We start from the raw sequence: 16,722 nt of genomic DNA, 5'->3' as shown, positions 1-16,722 counted from the left end.
TAAATATGTGATTCAGCAATTTTTTGGGGTAATCCTAGCAACACCCAACATGCACACACTCCTGTGCTCTTCGTGCACTATTGAGCATAAACTCTTATCCATGTCCAACATATGTCCTGGAAGGAATTTGTGCAATGCTCATAATGCGCCATCTTGTTCTAACAATGCACCATATGCATCCTCATCTGTACAATGTTGAGAGTGCTACTTGTTACCTCCACTACTCCATCCATGTGCATTATCCTTGAAATGCCAAGTATAATCTAAGCATCTCCAAGTTTTTGTCAAGTGTGCACTCTTTTTATCAGCATGGCGGGCTGTGTGTAACATTGTTTTTAGGTATTCTGAGCTTGTACTACTGTAAACCTTGTCATTATTAACATGCGCACAAACCATTTGGCTGGTCAGTATGCACCTGTAATCCTATCATGCCATCTGTGCCTTCTTGACTGTCTGGCGTAGCAGGTTCATACTTGGCATTTCACTGTTTTGGGCTGCTTGGGCAAGATCTCTAGTTATCCCAGAAATACACTTCGCATAATGCATGTGCTTGCTTTCATCCATGTGAGTCCTGCTACCCAGACCCAATTATCGACCCTCTGTTAGTGTTTTCAGGCCATTGCCAATAACGCATAAATGTCCCTTTCCAAAATAACCTAATTTGTACCATTTGAATAATTGGAAGGAGTGGAACTCCACGCATAATCCAGGTCTACAAATCACTATTCAAACAAATCCTCAAAATCAACTTTCATTAAACTTATAACATCATACTTAATATTAAGATAAAAATGATCTAAAATAAAGCAGTCCTTGACCACCAAAGAAGAAAGAAAAAAACAGTCTATATAGATCAGTCATCAAATAAAGATATTGATTCTATAAACATTATTTATTATACTATTTTGCGGATAATAGAAACAATGGGCACACAAATTTACACTTTTACAACTTTATACATCAACAAATATCACATGTAATAAAAACACAATTCATAAATTCAGTAAATACTCTTGATCATAAAAAAAAAAACATTATGTTCCTTTAAACATAATATGTTCAGTTGAATATATCTGTTGACGCAGCCTTTCATTGTAACCATCAAATTAACATCATCTTCTTCAGGACAAATATTATTATTCAAATATCACTTTTTAATGTTCAGATTTGGTATTAAATGAAGAAGATTGTCTTGTAGTATGGAATCGTAATAGAATCTTCCATTAATAACCACTTGACACTACCATTTGTTTATTGTGGTGTACAAAGGGTTTTAGCAGCAGTCATGAACAAAAAATCATAAATTGAAGGATGATCCATGGTATTATTTAATAATATATAATCATAAGAGAAGGATCACTTGTCCTGCATAACTAGGGTATGCAGGTTTGTTCTTACTAGTCCCAATAAAAAACCCCCATGCACGTGATCTAGATGGTAATTTAAGCGGTTTTGGTTCTCCGCTTTCCCTCTCACGTGTGTGCATAATCATTGGTGTTAGTTATTTTGCACCCTCCACCAGGAGGTTTTACCCTTAGTTAAGAGCAGTAGTGACCAGTGAAGTGATTGTGAGTCAGTGAAGTGAATAGGTTAAAAATCCCTTCTGTCCAGATTCATGTGTTTATTGTTCTGGGTTCAGAGATGTTAAAAATAATTTAAGTGACTGAGAGTGATTGACTCTCCCACATTGTGATGAGTGAAATAGGTCGACATGTTTCAGCCCTCTAGGCAATAAAGATCATAACGCAGAAAGAATCCTATTTAAAAAGGAGCAGAGGTGGGTGCACAGACTAAAAACAGATTCAGAAGGACTCAATGACAATATTCCGTGGGGAAGCGTGTATAAATGACCGTCCCCATGAGGTTGCGGTTCGCCAGAACTAAAAGGAATTGCCCCAACATGAATCGTTTTATTGAGTTACAAATTTAAAATAACCTCTGGTACATTAATACATTCCGATTGATGAGGACTATAAACTACAGTAATCTGATTTAGACCGCGTTGATAGTCTTTTCACAGTGGCTACTCTGTCTACGGGGATAACACACGAACCCGGAAGGAAATTCGCCTTCCCGGGCCGAGGTGGCAGAGTCAGCACAAGTTGTGTCACAGGAGACCGCAGGTAGCGTGGAGGAAGAGAACCCCGCCGACCAAACCGTAATGTATCATGTCCTTTAAATATATTTTGAATCATGTCATTATTTCAGAAGGCCTCCCTGACCCACTGGGATCCGGATGAGGTATTAAAACCCGCTAACCCAGGTATGTGAGAATGCTCATTACGCCACTCATTTGACATCAGTTGGAATAAAATTATATCATACTTACTTTGGGCGACAGTATAGTGAGGATGGTAAAAAAGCCATTAACTTTTAACTTCAATTTGGGCAATAAGCGGATACAGATCGCAGGTCTTGAACACAGCTGAACTAAAAACACAAACACTATAAATGGCACGCACTCTGTAAAACCAGCGGTATGAATGATTACAAAAAACGAACGAGTGTATGAGAGCAAAAGAGGCTTAAAATAGAGGTTACAAATTTTGTTGAGAAATTGGCCAGCAGGCCGTTAATGCCTCAATTGACAGACAAACACAGGGGTATGATAAGGAATACTGAGTCCAATTATAAACATAGTGCATGTTGACAAAACGCGCGCCTTAATTATCACAGAGGCACGATTTAAGTACCATGAGTACAACAAAGATGTCTGTTTACACTATGAGCTAGAAACATCTGCAACTAAAATATTTACGCAATTGAAGAGAGAGAGTTGACACTGACCAGAAGCCAGGGACGGTCAAATGAAGTATTGCTATTTTCTAGTTGCTACGCTATAATTAGCGCTTTATGTGCTCCTGGTAATTCAATACCAGTAAACTAGTTCTATGTAAAACCACCTCCCCTCCCCTATCGTCTAGTCTATCTATTTTTTAATTACAGGTACCGAGCGACCTTAAGGAGTCTAACCAAACACCTCCTTTGCTAACAATGGCATTCTAGGAAATACCCAGATTGCCAACTACACTAAGAGACGCCTGTGCTCTCCACACATTCTACACCTTGGTCCTGAAGAAAGCCCCATTGACCTACCGGCTATAGAGGGCTGAAACATGTTGACCTATTTCACTCATCACAATGTGAGAGAGTCAATCACTCTCAGTCACTTAAATTATTTTCAACATCTCTGAACCCAGAACAATAAACACATGAATCTGGACAGAAGGGATTTTTAACCTATTCAATTCACTGACTCACAATCACATCACTGGTCACTACTGCTCTTAACTAAGGGTAAAACCTCCTGGTGGAGGGTGCAAAATAACTAAACCCAATGATTATGCACACACATGAGAGGGAAAGCGGAGAACCAAAACCGCTTAAATTACCATCTAGATCACGTGCATGAGGGTTTTTTATTGGGACTAGTAAGAACGAACCTGCATACCCTAGTTATGCAGGATGCAGGACAAGTGATCCTTCTCTTATGATTATATGACATTGAACCTAAGGAAACCGAAAGGATCACACATTCCTTCTCCCCCCTCTTTTGATTGATTATTCAATAATGAACATAGGGCATAGCAAGTCAAACCTTTTGATGCACGCTAAATTGAGACTCATGTTGGCAGTTACAATTCCAACTCCGTTATATGTTAAGAACAATTTTTATTATTTAGTTGAATTATTTTCCTCTTTATTTTGGGTAGTCTCTTTAGATCGTTCACCAGGCGAATTCTGCTGTATGTAGAAAACGGTCTGCAGCACTACAAATGGTTATGACAAGGGGTAATTAATGGAAGATTCTATTACGATTCCACACTACTAGATCATTTTTATCTTCTTGATTTAAAACCAAATCTGCCCATTAAAAAGTGATAATATTTGAATATTAATATTTGTCCTGCAGAAGGTGGTTAATTTGACGGTTTCACTGAAACGCTGCATCAACAGATATATTCAACTGAACATATCATGTTTAAAGGAACATCATTTTTATTGTTTTCTTATGCTCATGAACATTTTATGAATTGTTTTTTTATGACAGGTGATGTTTGTTGATGTATAATGTGCTAAAAGTGAAAATTTGTATACCCCTTGTTTTCATTGTGTGCAATACGGTATAATAATTTTTATAGAATCAATATCTTTATTTGATGACTGATCTATATAGACTTGTTTTCTTTCTCTTTTTCGGTGGCTCAAGGACTGCTTTATTTTATATACTTTTTATTCTTATCTTCATATTAAGTATGATGTTATATGTTTAATGAAAGTTGATTTTGATGATTTGCTTGAATAGCGATTTGTAGGCCTGGATTGTACATTGAGTTCCACTCCTTCCCATTATTCAAATTGTACAAATTAAGTTATTTTGAAAAGGTATTTTTTATGTCATTTGTAGAAGTGCATCCCGTCCCTTCTCTCAGTATCGGGGCTGACTCCTTTGAGTTTTTGTTTCAAGCCAGTGCCACCCTGTACCCTAGCCAGTGGCTGTGCCAATATGTTTTCCAATGAAACACTGTACTCTTCATCAGATAGGGACCACCTAGTGTGCCCATGTTAGTGTTGATATGAAACTTCTTAGCCTCCAGTGTTTTGAACCTCCTTCCTGAAACTCACTGAAAACTAATCTCCCATTCCTGTCCAGTCTACATTAATTAAAGATTTCGTTTTAACCAACTGCCCTCTGCAGGAACAACATTAGGTGCCCATACACCATGTATTTTTTTCACATTTGCTACAGTTCTCTCTTAGCTCCTTTTCAACATTGCTGTCTTCCTCTTAACAGGGACCGTCACTCGCATTCATCGAGCTTTAATTCTGCTGATGTGCCAGAGGGGACCCCGGCTCTGTCGCTGCTTCCTCCAAGGAATCCCATTGGTATGCGAGTACCCATTGAAATCCCGGAGGTAAGAATGGGGAACCTATAGCACCATGCCTGCTATGATTGTTAATGACCGGCTTAAATCTATAAATTGAGAAATATTACAACAGAAGCACAGTCACATATTTAGATTAGGATATTGGTCTGCATGAGGGCTAGAGAAATAAATAAATTACCTTAGAGAATGTCTGGCAGGCATTGTAAGTGAAGCCATTTTAAGGCTTAGGCACAGTGAGCAATTGCGCAGTGCTCATCACCTTCCACTGTGTCCCCTGGTAAATTACGCAGTGCTCCTCAACTTCCACTGGGTACCCGGTAAATTGCGCAGTGCTCCTTGCCTTCCACTGCCCCCCCATGTAAATTGCGCAGTGCTCCTCACCTTCCACTGGGCCCAGGTAAAATGACTGAGACCTGTAACAAAGATGCACATAAAAACACTAATTCTCTTTAGGTCTGGTGTTAACCAAGACTTTTTGATTTTACACAAAATGATTATATAATGTACTTCTCCAACATTGGATCTTGTATATATTCACATACAAAAATCATTCCCCCCTATCGTCCAACTGTGAATCCCCCGTACATTAGCATAGCAGTGAACAGTGTAAAAATTTGCAGTATACAGTGTAAAAATGCCATAGGCCTGAAACATAGTAACTTTAGTAGCCCATACCCCTCATATAAAAACCCAAAATTCAGCCAATGAGTTGAAAGTTTAAGCTCTCTGCTGCCCTTAGAGACCACCATAGTTCAGCTTTCTACCGCACATCATGTGTTAGGGAGTTCCCTGGCAAAGCTCTGCTCTGACCTTTCATTGTCCCTTAATTTGTTACTATTTTGGTCTGCCTTGGGTTTGAACGAGACCCATCTTCAGCACTTAGGTACTGTGAATTGTTTTTAGGGAAGATTACTATTTTTTTCTGGATCAGGGAGCTCATTTGCTCCAACAACCAACCACCACCATGGCAGACTGAAAGAAGTCTTTATTTAAACCTTGTTCATCTTGTGGTAGAAGATTTACACAGATAACCCACATTATCAGTGTATTTATTGCATTTATCCAATTCATATAACGTCAGAGTGCAATATTTGTAAGACTTTTACGAATAAAATGCTTAAGGACGGAGAAAAGAGGTTGGAAATATTCCTTATGAATAAAGAGAAGTTTCTTCCATCTAAAGGAGATGCCCCCTCTTCGGGGCGAGGATTCAGTGAAAAGGGCCTCTCCAAGCACCACCACGAAGGCAGCGCACAGAAGGACACTTATGCAGTTTTCTATGCACTATTTATTTGGTACCGTGCTTGCAGCCACCTTCTCTGGTAATCCATGGATAAGCATACCTCTGGACACTATAGAGGAGATCAAAGTGTAGTAAAGAAGAAGAAATCCTCAAAAGACTTGTCTTCAAAGGAAATATAGTTGACGACTCCCATATTGTTTATGACGACCATACTGTCGACGATGATCCTGCTGTCATAGACGACTCTCCCGTCTATGACACTGCTGACGATTATCATACCGTCTACAACAAAATCAGCGTCCATGATAACAGTCAATGCCCACTCTGTCAACCGTAAACTTCAGAGGAGATGTTTTTTTACCATTAAAGGTGTCAAATGTATCTCCACTTCAAATAATGTCTTGGGATCAAAAAGAGGAGGCTAGTGATTATGCCTTGATGCCAGCTTACATTCCAACACATTTGGATGTAAGATAAGTCCCAGATTTTAGAGAGGAAATGTATCTGAGGAGTCCTACAACAAATAAGTTTATCAGCAAGATTATACATCTCAAACTACTCAAAATGGTATGAGCGAGAAACCACCAAGATATTATAGGGATCCAGATGTGGTTCAAGTGCGGAGGGCCTTTTTTTAAATGTTGCAACAGATGATAGATACATTCAGTGTTATTACAACAGCAACCAGCCAATAAATCTGAATATGGTTTTACCTACCAAAACCAATTCTGCCACCTTCTCCACCTGCTCCTTTACTGGTTTTGCCTCCTCAGCAATTATTGTTACTATCCCTCATCTTCTACTAAGGAAACCATCTTTAAGATCTGTTCACAGAGAGAACATGGATGATGTTGGCTGTAATGGTTCTGTATATTTTGATATAGATGAGGAGGAGGGTGAACTTTCACAAGACAATGGAGGAAAAGATGATAGCGGACCGGAATTCATTGTTCCAAGTGGAAACTATGATGGACTTAATCCACAGGATTCTACAAATGATCTCTAAATTTCATTTATTAATAGAAATGGTTGCCAAGAAATTCAGCCTACCAATGACGTCTGTAGATCAGTCATGCTTTCTTTACGACTTTAAAGACTAACCTCAGAAATCTGTTAAGTCCATTCACATTCTTGATTATTTCTGGTTCGAGGTTTGAAACTAATGAAGATATCGGCTACAGTTCCAATAGTGATACCTCATCTGGAGAAAAATTATAAGGCTCTGGATTCAACTCCGTCTTGTCTCATTTGTCATACAAAAATGGATTCAGTCCTGTCTTCAGGAGCTCCGAGAAGAACCAAGACCACATTAATGCCATCCTCTGGTCCACCTGACAAGGATAGAAAACGCATTGAAAATGTGGACCGAAAGGTTTCATCTATGGCAACAACCTGGCAATTCTAGGTTGTTATGATTGCCAGATGTAGCATGATATCACTCCATTACTGGAACTCATTCCTGAAGATGAGAGGAAAGTGGAGAGAGCTATCCTAAAGGAAGTGGTGATTACTTTTGCCTTCAGTATTGATGCAGCCGTGGATATCTCAAACACATGTTTTTGCCAACTGTCAGGAGGTACTGTACTAAAAGGAGAAGGCTGGTTACAGTTACAGCCTTCTGTAATTACGTCCTGTCCAAGATTCTGGATCTGCCTTTTGATGGCCTCACTCTTTTTTCCAAGCATGTAGATGAGGCTTTGGAAGGTATTAAAACTGACACCACAAAGGCATTAGGACTTTTGCAGTATGTAGGAAGCTGGGGTTCTGTTGCAGTAGCCCCCCCCCACTTTTTGCCAGACTACTGATGCACTTTTACTTGATGTGCCCTGGGTCCCTGCCAATCAGGTTCCCAGGGCCTGTGCTCTTTGCCAAAACTGTACCTTGTACCCCCAATTGGCACCTCTCTGGCCGCATGTTGTTCCCTTGTAAAAGGTACCATGGGTACCAAGGGCACTGTGGCCAGGGACGGCCTCTAAGGGCTGCAGCACTTAATGTGCCACCCTTAGAGGCCCTTTATCTTTACACACACACACTGCCATTGCAGGCTGTGTGTTTTGGTGCAGAACAAAATAATGAGTGGACATGGCACACATCCCTGTGTGCCATGCCTACAACCCACTTCCCTGGCATACGTCAGTCACTCCTCTAGCGGGGTGAACTATACCAGTGGTGAGGGTTCAGGTACATGACCCTTTACCCTACAGTGTCTAGACCAATTCTTAGACATTGTAAGTGCAATAATGCCATTAAGAGTATATGGTGCTGGGAGTTTGTTATTACGAACTCCACAGCACCATAATGGCTTTACTGAGAACTTTGGTATCAAATTTGTCAGCAGGTTAAACCCACACTGATGCCATGGGATTTAATGAGAAATGCACACAGAGGGCATCTTAGAGATGCCCCCTGAAAAACGACCTAACACTAGTGTCCAGGATGAGTGGCTGCTCGCTAGCTGCCACCAGCAGGCATGTTTCTGGACCTCTGGGTCGAGTGCCTGCTGCTGTCGGAGGTCTGAAACCATGCACATCCTGGGACGAGGTTCCAACCCTCCTCCAGGATGGGCAGGGTCCACAAAGGGGAAGCTTCAAAAACTTGCCGCCTTTGTGAGCTGCCCCAGGCCTTTGCTGCTTCCAGCAACTGGCCCCCAACAGGTTCAGACCCATACTTTGGGCAGGAGAATCCACAGGAAAACCAAGTGAGAAAGGGAGGTGTTCCCACCTTTGCCAACCCCACCCCTCAGTGGAGGGAGACAAGGTGAAGAACAACTCTTATTCCCCACCATCTTGCAGATGGGGGGGGGGGGAACCCAGCCAACCTGAGTGAGGCATATGCCCCCCACACACTGGAGGGTGGCATAATAGGGGGTGTATCCACCCTAAGGAAGGGACCCACTGGTCCCAACCTTTACGTACCTGTAGCACCCCTAAATCTACCAGGCTCTTTAGGAACCTCCAAGAGTGCCGTGTGGGAGTCGCTACAGGCTTTATTAAACCAGTTCTTCAATTTCTAGGGCCTTATTGTTCTTTTCCTAGTCAGATTAACTGCTACCTGAGCTGTTATATGGTTAAAAGCTAGGAGTATCTCCGCAGGATCTGATTTACCTCCTAGGCAGGTAATCAGTTCCTCGATTCTAATACTATACAGGTTTTCCAGAAAATCGCTAGGAATGACCGCCTCCCACCGTACCCTGCGGCCTTGAGATTTGGGGACTATATTAGAGTTTGAAATGCTAGATGAGACAGATTCAGTATTAAGTGCCTTAATATTAATAATAACGTGAGTGGATTATGATCACTATAGCCTCTCTGTGAGACACTAAAGGGACCTAGTGAATCCCTCAATAAGCATGACACAAAAATGTAATCAATAGTAGATTCTTTACCTTGGCCATTAAAAGGCGGGACGGGATCTTGAATTTCCCCCTGTGTTAAGGTGATCAAATAATGTAATGATAAAAAACTCTCTAGATAGACCCCACTCCTGGTGTGCTCAAAATGAGTGACCTCAAAGGGGTCTTCCTCAGAGTACAAATTCTGTAAACATTTGGTGGAACGAAAATGGATGTTAAAATCACCAAGCACTAACAAGTAATAAAAAGTATTATTGCTATCATCATAATCATCCTGGAACCCAGCTAGTGCGTGCAAATGTTCTAGTTCGTCACACCTGGTAAAGGAATTATAAAAATTAACCAATAAAATACTTGGGAGGTTGTCACCTTCCAATTGTACCACTAAAATATTAGGAGAACTTGTCACTACTAATACAGCCTTATATGACAGTTTCAAACTAAATAACATAAGTCCGCCCCTGGATCTCCCCATCCTTGTTGGAGTTGCAAATTTGACAAATGATTGGTACCCATCCAAGTAATAACTTTCTGTACCTTTCCATGTTTCCATGGAAAGCAAAAACATGATGAGCACCAAGAAACGCCTCCCAATTGATGTCCCCTCTTTTGGATCTTAAGCCGGCGATATTCCAGGATAGGATCGCCAGCTTATTTACAGACATGGCGGGGCTTAGTGCCTTAGAGACCTGACTCCCTGTTGGCAAGCTAACAGCTACTACTGAGGTGCCGTCCCTGTATTTCACTGAGGGACTTGAGGCTAGGTAATCCCGGTCATCGGCCTCCCCCATTAATGTATAACTTGGGACACCGTCACTGGTTAGTGAAACCCTATTTTCCACTAGATCACAGACATCACTGTTTACTTTTAACTCAGTGCACCCTGCACCCGTCCGCTGTTGTGACAGATCCCCATTCTGTAGTTTCAGTGCCCCCAGATAATTCTTGGTTGGGCTCTCTAATCACCCTGACAGACTGTCTAGATGGTTCAAGTTGGGATGATCTAGGGTGAGCTGCCCACCGGTGTCCTTTCAGTATTGGTGGTGCAGTGTTAATGGGAATGCCAGAGGTAGAGTTGTTAAAATCACTCTCTGGACTAACCAGTGCTGAGTAGTCTACGGGGTCAGTATGAGAACCATCATGATGGGAAGAACTAGAAGGGTTTACTCCTAGTCAGTCACAATCATTTAGGCCCTCAATGTTATCCAATGGGAGATAGGGGGCCTCCGGTTGGTGGCTGCTCACGAGCAGGCCACAAGGTTGTGGGAGCAAAGCTCCTGGTGTTAGGCGAAGGGAGATCCGAGTTCGCACTCCAAGTACACCCGCAGCGGCGCTGAGGTGGCTGGGTGCAGGGTGCTGTTTTGCCGTCTGGTGCCCTGTTGATTTCAGTGGGGATTCTCCGGTTGCAACAAAGACTGCAGGCTCTGGGACGAAGATCTTCTGGAGGTGACCTAATGGAGAGGTAAGTTGGGATGCTGGAACACTGTCAGTTGGGCCACTAAAGGCTTTTAGACGTCGGGTGCAGGGGTGTCTTTAGGCGTCAGGTTTTTCTTACCAGCTCCAGTCGCGGTTGGGGGAATCCTCCAGACAGAGGCTCCAGGCTTCGCTTGGAGATTCGAGTTAGGTCAGAGATCACCAGATCACAGGTCCGGATCGCCGAGGAGACCTCCTCGTGGTGTTGGGTCACTCGATCTCGGGCTCTAGGCGTTGGGTGCAGAGTGGTGCAGACTCGCAGATTTGGCCAGAGTCTGTAGGTGAGCAAATACGGTGCTCACGGGAAACCAAGTCTTTGACTTGGTGTAAGAAAGTGGCTCTGTATATACTGGACCAAAGTAAAGTACAGTGTGCACAGAGTCTGCAGTCCCCAGAGGTTTGGCAGAGGCTAAAGTTAGATATAACCTTACTCTCTAAAGTGGTAGCTTGGTCGAGCAGTAAGGCAGTATCAGAGGACAGTGTAAAGCATTTGTTGTACACTCAGTCAGCAAATGGTCTCACACACTCAAAAACTGAACTCTAGGCCAATTGTTTTGTATCAAGAGATATAGTTGTTTTATTTTAGAACCCACAAGGTATCAAAATATACTTTCTCAGAATGAGTTACTTTAGTTAAACACTTTTCAAATAGGCATTAGACTTTGGAATGCAATAGTTACAGTTTGTTGCAATAGGCAACACAATTTCAAACACAATGCAACATTGAGCTCAATGGGAATTTTCATTTAAATGCAATTAATTACTTTGTAGATTACTTTTCCCTACCACAAGACTGGATCCTAGATTCAGTCCTGGGACATGTCCTGTAAACAGTTAAGTAAAAGTGTTTTGGTTACAGTAGTGATTTTTAAGGAATATTATTGTATTTTAAAAGTTGACATTTCGAAAGTTTTTCAGGTGAAATTACTATTGTTATCCTATGGAAGGAAATCCAATTTGCAGGTAAAGTATATTTACGTTACTTTTGTAATCCAGTACTGGACTCCTAGGTTCAGCACTGGGACATCTATCTAAGACAGGTAAGTAATTGCGTTTTGGTCGTTGGTACGATTTTTAAAGAATATTGGTAGTTTGCAAAAATCGACACTTAAAAAAAATTTCACAGAAAAACAGTCAATGGTTTCCTATGGAAGAAAATTCAGGTTAAGGGTAAGTACAGTAACTTTGTGCTGGGCTAAAAGATGCAGCACTGAGGTCTCTCCTGATAACAGGTGATTAAATCGGAATTTGTTGTTCGGCTGATTTTAGGTGAATATTTTAAAGTTCCAAAAACCCACACTTAGAAGAATTTCTAAGTGAAACCAGTCAATGTTAGCCTATGGAAGAAAAGTGAGTTATCGGCTTTTAGGTAAGTACTCGACTGGCAGAGTTATGGTTCTGGGCATAAACTCAGGGGTCTCCCAGGGTCAGGTAGGTACAAATGGTACACCTTCAGCGGCACAGGTGCAGCCAGGTGCAGAGGTAGTTAGGCCCAATGTTATCCAATGAGAGGCAGGGGGCCTTCGGTTGGTGGCTGCTGGCTAGCAGGCCACGCAGCTGTGGGAGCTGGGCTCCTGGTCACTTGCTCAGGGCAAATGGGGCAGTAGGATAGGACAAAGGTTGCACTGCCAGGGGCATTCAGGCGGCTGGGTGCAGGGTGCTTTTGAGCCGTCGGGCGCCCAATGTTATTCAATGGAGATATTGAAAAGGGAACAAAGGCTGCAGGCTAGGGGACGGAGGATGTTCTGAAGCGACCAACACTTCAAGGGGTAAGTTGGGATCTTGAAGGGTAGGTAGGCACCCCGGAGTTTGGCTCAAGGGGCCGGGGCGTGTCTGGTGCAGGGGTGTCATTTGGCGTCGGGAAATCTTACCATCTGCTGGTCGTGGTTGGGGAGGTCCCTGGTTCTGAGGCTGCAGACGTCGTCTGTGTCGTCGAGGAGGTTCCTTGGGCCCTGGATTCCAGGTCAGAATCGCCAAGGGGATGTCCTCAGGGTCTTTATCCACTTGGGCACAGGCCGAGCTCGGCGGGTGCAGAGTGGGCTGGATTCTTGGTTTCTGGCTGGCACCAGGGGTATTGCTCTTTGAGCAGAAACACTGCTCATGAAGTCCCAGTCTCTAAGATGGTCAAGGCAGGCAGGTCCTCCGGGGTTCTCGAGGTTGCTGTCCGCAGGATATGCCGGATTAAGCAGGAGCAGGTTCAAGGATCAACAGGCCGGTAGGGCTGGGGCGAAGTCAGTTGGTGTCGTCCTCTCTTGTTAGCAGCTGCACGGCAGGTCTTCTTCTTCTTCTTGGTCTTCTTTCTTGTTTCGAAATCGGGATCTAAGGAAGGAAGTTACAGGGTGCCCAAAAATACTAAATTTATGGGCGTTACAGGTAGGGTGAGGGCAGGGACCAATAGGTCCCTGTCCTGGGTTGGGTACACCCACTAACCTGCTCCTCTCCTGTGGGAGGGGGGCAGGAGCCTAGCTGCGAGTGGGCAGGGCTCCCCATCCTCAAGATGGCGGTAGCCCGGAGTTGTGCTTCACCTCGTCTCTCCCACCTGAGGGGTGGAGTTAGCACAGGCTGGCACACCCCCTTTCCTGACGTAGAGTTTTCCGCCAGTCTTCCCGCCAGAGTGGGGGTCAGAACTGGTGGGGGCCAGTTGCTGAGTACAGCAAGTTGCCTGGAGAAGCTCACAAAGGCGGCATGCCTTCGAAGCTTCCCCCTGCCCATCCTGGGGAGGACACCTAGCAGTTCGCCCAGGATGTGCATTGTTGCAGGCCCAGGAGAGCGGGGGGCTCTCCACCCAGGGGTCCAGCAACATGTCTGCTGTGTGGCAGCCTCTCAGACAAGACGTGGATTGTAGGTTAAGTTTCAGGGGGCATCTCTAAGATGCCCTCTGTAGTGCATTTTACATTAAATCCCACACTAGCATCAGTGTGGGTTTAATGTGCTGAGAAGTTTGTTATCAAACATGTCAATCTTCAGTGTAGCCATTATGGTGCTGTGGAGTTCGTAATGACAACCTCCCAGCACCATATACTCTTAAATGGCATCACCGCACTTAGTGCTCTGGAATGGCCCTGGGTACTGTAGGGGCACAGAGCTCATGCACCTGTGCCCACACTACTGACAAAGGGCACCTAGCTATAGGGGTGACTGATGTATGCCACGGCAGTGGGTTTGTGGGCATGGCACACAGGGATGTGTGCCATGTCGAATCTTTGTTTAGTTCTGCACCAGGACACTCCGCCTTCAAAAGCAGTGTGTGTCTGTCGGGTGCAGGGCCCCTAAGGGTGGCACAATAAGTGCTGCAGCCCTTAGGGGTCTTCTCTGGTCACAATGCCCTGGGTACCCATGGTACCATTTACCAGGGGCTGACATGTGGCCAGAGATGCCAATTAGATTTTAGCTACAATACAGTTTTAAGGAAGGAACACAGGCCCTGGGCACCTGATTGGCAGGAACCCAGGGCACACTCAGTTAAAGCACATCAGCAATTCAGCAAAAAGTGGGGGCCTAACATGCAAGAAAGATGGCACTTTCTCACACTTGGCAGGGCAGGTCCTCGGGGTACTTGAGGTTGCTGGCTGCAGGACACATCGGGATTTTGCTGAAGCAGGTTCGAGGTGGGGACAGGTTGGTAGGGCTGGGGCCAAGTCAGTGGGTGTACTCCTCTTCTAGTTCAGCACAGATCCTTCAGTCCTTCTTTTCCTCTTGTTAAATCTTTTCTGAGGAGGCTAGGTTCAGGGTTGCCCTATAATACTAGATTTAGGGGTGTTACAGGTCGGTTACGGGTGAGACCAATGGGTCCCTTCTTTGGGGTGGGTACACCCCCTATTACTCTACCTTCCAGTGGGAAGGGGCCATATGCCTCTCTCTGGTTGGCTGGGTCTCCCCATCTGCAAAATGGCGGGGACTGAGAGTTGTGCTTCACCTCCAATCCCCCACGTGAGGGGTGGGGTTGGCAACGGTGGGCACACCACCCTCACTTGATTTTCCCGCCGATTCTCCCACCGAATGTTCGGGTCAGAACCGGTGGTGGCCAGTTACTAGAAGCAGCAAAGTCCTGGGGTAGCTCACAAAGGCAGCAAGCCTTTAAAGCTTCCCCTTCATGGACCCTGCCCATCCTGAAAGAGGATGCTTGGCACTTTGTCCCAGGATGTGCATTGTTTCAGACACAGGGGTCCAGAAACAGGTCTGGTGGTAGCAGCTGGCGATCAGCCACTCGGCCTGGACACTAGTTTTAGGTCGTTTTTCAGGGGGCATCTCTAAGATGCCCTCCGAGTGCATTTTTCATTAAATCCCACACTGGCAGGCTTTAATGTGCTGAGACGTTTGATACCAAACTTCCCAGTTTTCAGTAAAGCCATTATGAGGCAGGGTTCAATTCCCCGCCTCGGCGGGTCTTGGGCTCAAAAATTCCGCGGACTCGTTAATTCTCGCTCCGGTGCCTTCTCAGCTCACGGGTTCACACTCTGCGACTCTGGGCAATAGCTTGCTTAATCTCCACAACGGCCCCTCGCGGCGGGATGCCTGGCTTTCACCTTGTGGATACCCTTCCAGGGCTATCTCACAGGGGAATACCAGGACGGGTTCCCTATGCAAGCGCCGAGATGCCCCAGGGTAATCGCGCGCTATATAAGACTTCATACTTTACTTTACTTTACTTTACTTTAAGTTCGTAATGACAAACGCCCAACACCATATACTCTTAATGGCATTACTGCACTAACAATGTCTAAGAATGGGCTTAGACACTGTAGGGTTACAGTGCTCATGCACCTGTACCCTCACCACTGGTATAGTGCACCCATCTAGAGGTGTGGCTGACCTATGCCAGGGCAGTGGGTTGTAGGCATGGTACACAGGGATGTGTGCCATGTCAACTCTTCACTTTGTTCTGCACCAAAACACGCAGCCTGCAAAGGGTGTGTGGGTGTGTGGGTGTGTGGGTGTGTGGGTGTGTGGGTGTGTGGGTGTGTGGGTGTGTGGGTGTGTGGGTGTGTGGGTGGGTGGGTGTGTGTGTGTGTGTGTGTGTGTGTGTGTGTGTGTGTGTGTGTGTACACACACACAAGGCCTGTAAGGGTGACACAATAAGTGCTAGAAAAAATAGTAGAGGGGACCTTGGTAAACAATTCTCAGGAGGCACAATCAGGGAAACAGCAACACAATAAACATTAGGAAAAGCCCACCCAAAAAATAGTTCACATCGAACTATATATATATATATGTATCCTTATTTCATATATTCAATAATATGGATTATATAATATATAAAATAAGGATATATATTTTTTGCTAATAAAATATTCAAATGAAACGAGATTTATTTGTGACCCTGTCTGTGTGGGACTAGTTCGATGTGAAGTATTTTTTGGGTGGGCTTTTCTTAATGTTTATTGTGACACAGTGCTGCAGGCATTAGAAGCCGCCCTTGGCCACACTGCCCTTGGTACCTGTAGTACCATTTACAAGGGACTTTCCTGTGGCTAAAGAGTGACAATTGGGTTTTGTTGTTATTGCAGTTTAGGGTACTGGTTTGGCAGGAACCCAGGGCACACTCAAAGCACATCAGCAGTTTAGCAAAAACTGGGGGCAACCATACAAAAAGGCACTTTCTTACACCGCTCTCTGTGCTCTACACCACTCCACTCTACAACACTACTCCACTCTACCAAACTACTCCACTCTACCCCCGCTACATCCTTCTGCTCCAACGCTCTACTTCCTCCACAACACTTCACACCACTCTGACATGCCACCACACTACACTTCACTCCATT

At 44.3% G+C, this 16,722-nt stretch overlaps 1 protein-coding gene across 3 annotated transcripts in view; it reads left to right on the top strand.

The window, feature by feature from the left end:
- Positions 1-16,722, top strand: part of PCNX3 (pecanex 3) — an 873,417-nt gene that overhangs the window by 312,449 nt on the left and 544,246 nt on the right. For all 3 annotated transcript variants that reach the window (XM_086938333.1, XM_086938332.1, XM_086938334.1), the window contains exon 10: positions 4,796-4,916. In XM_086938333.1, the coding sequence (XP_086794459.1) occupies positions 4,796-4,916 (121 nt within the window). The remainder of the gene's footprint in view (positions 1-4,795; positions 4,917-16,722) is intronic.

The sequence above is a fragment of the Lissotriton vulgaris genome, chromosome 9 (assembly GCF_964263255.1).
Source record: "Lissotriton vulgaris chromosome 9, aLisVul1.2, whole genome shotgun sequence".
Taxonomy (NCBI): Eukaryota; Metazoa; Chordata; class Amphibia; order Caudata; family Salamandridae; genus Lissotriton; species Lissotriton vulgaris.
Note: the sequence above shows the minus strand (reverse complement) of the source record. Positions and strands in the feature narration are given on the sequence as shown.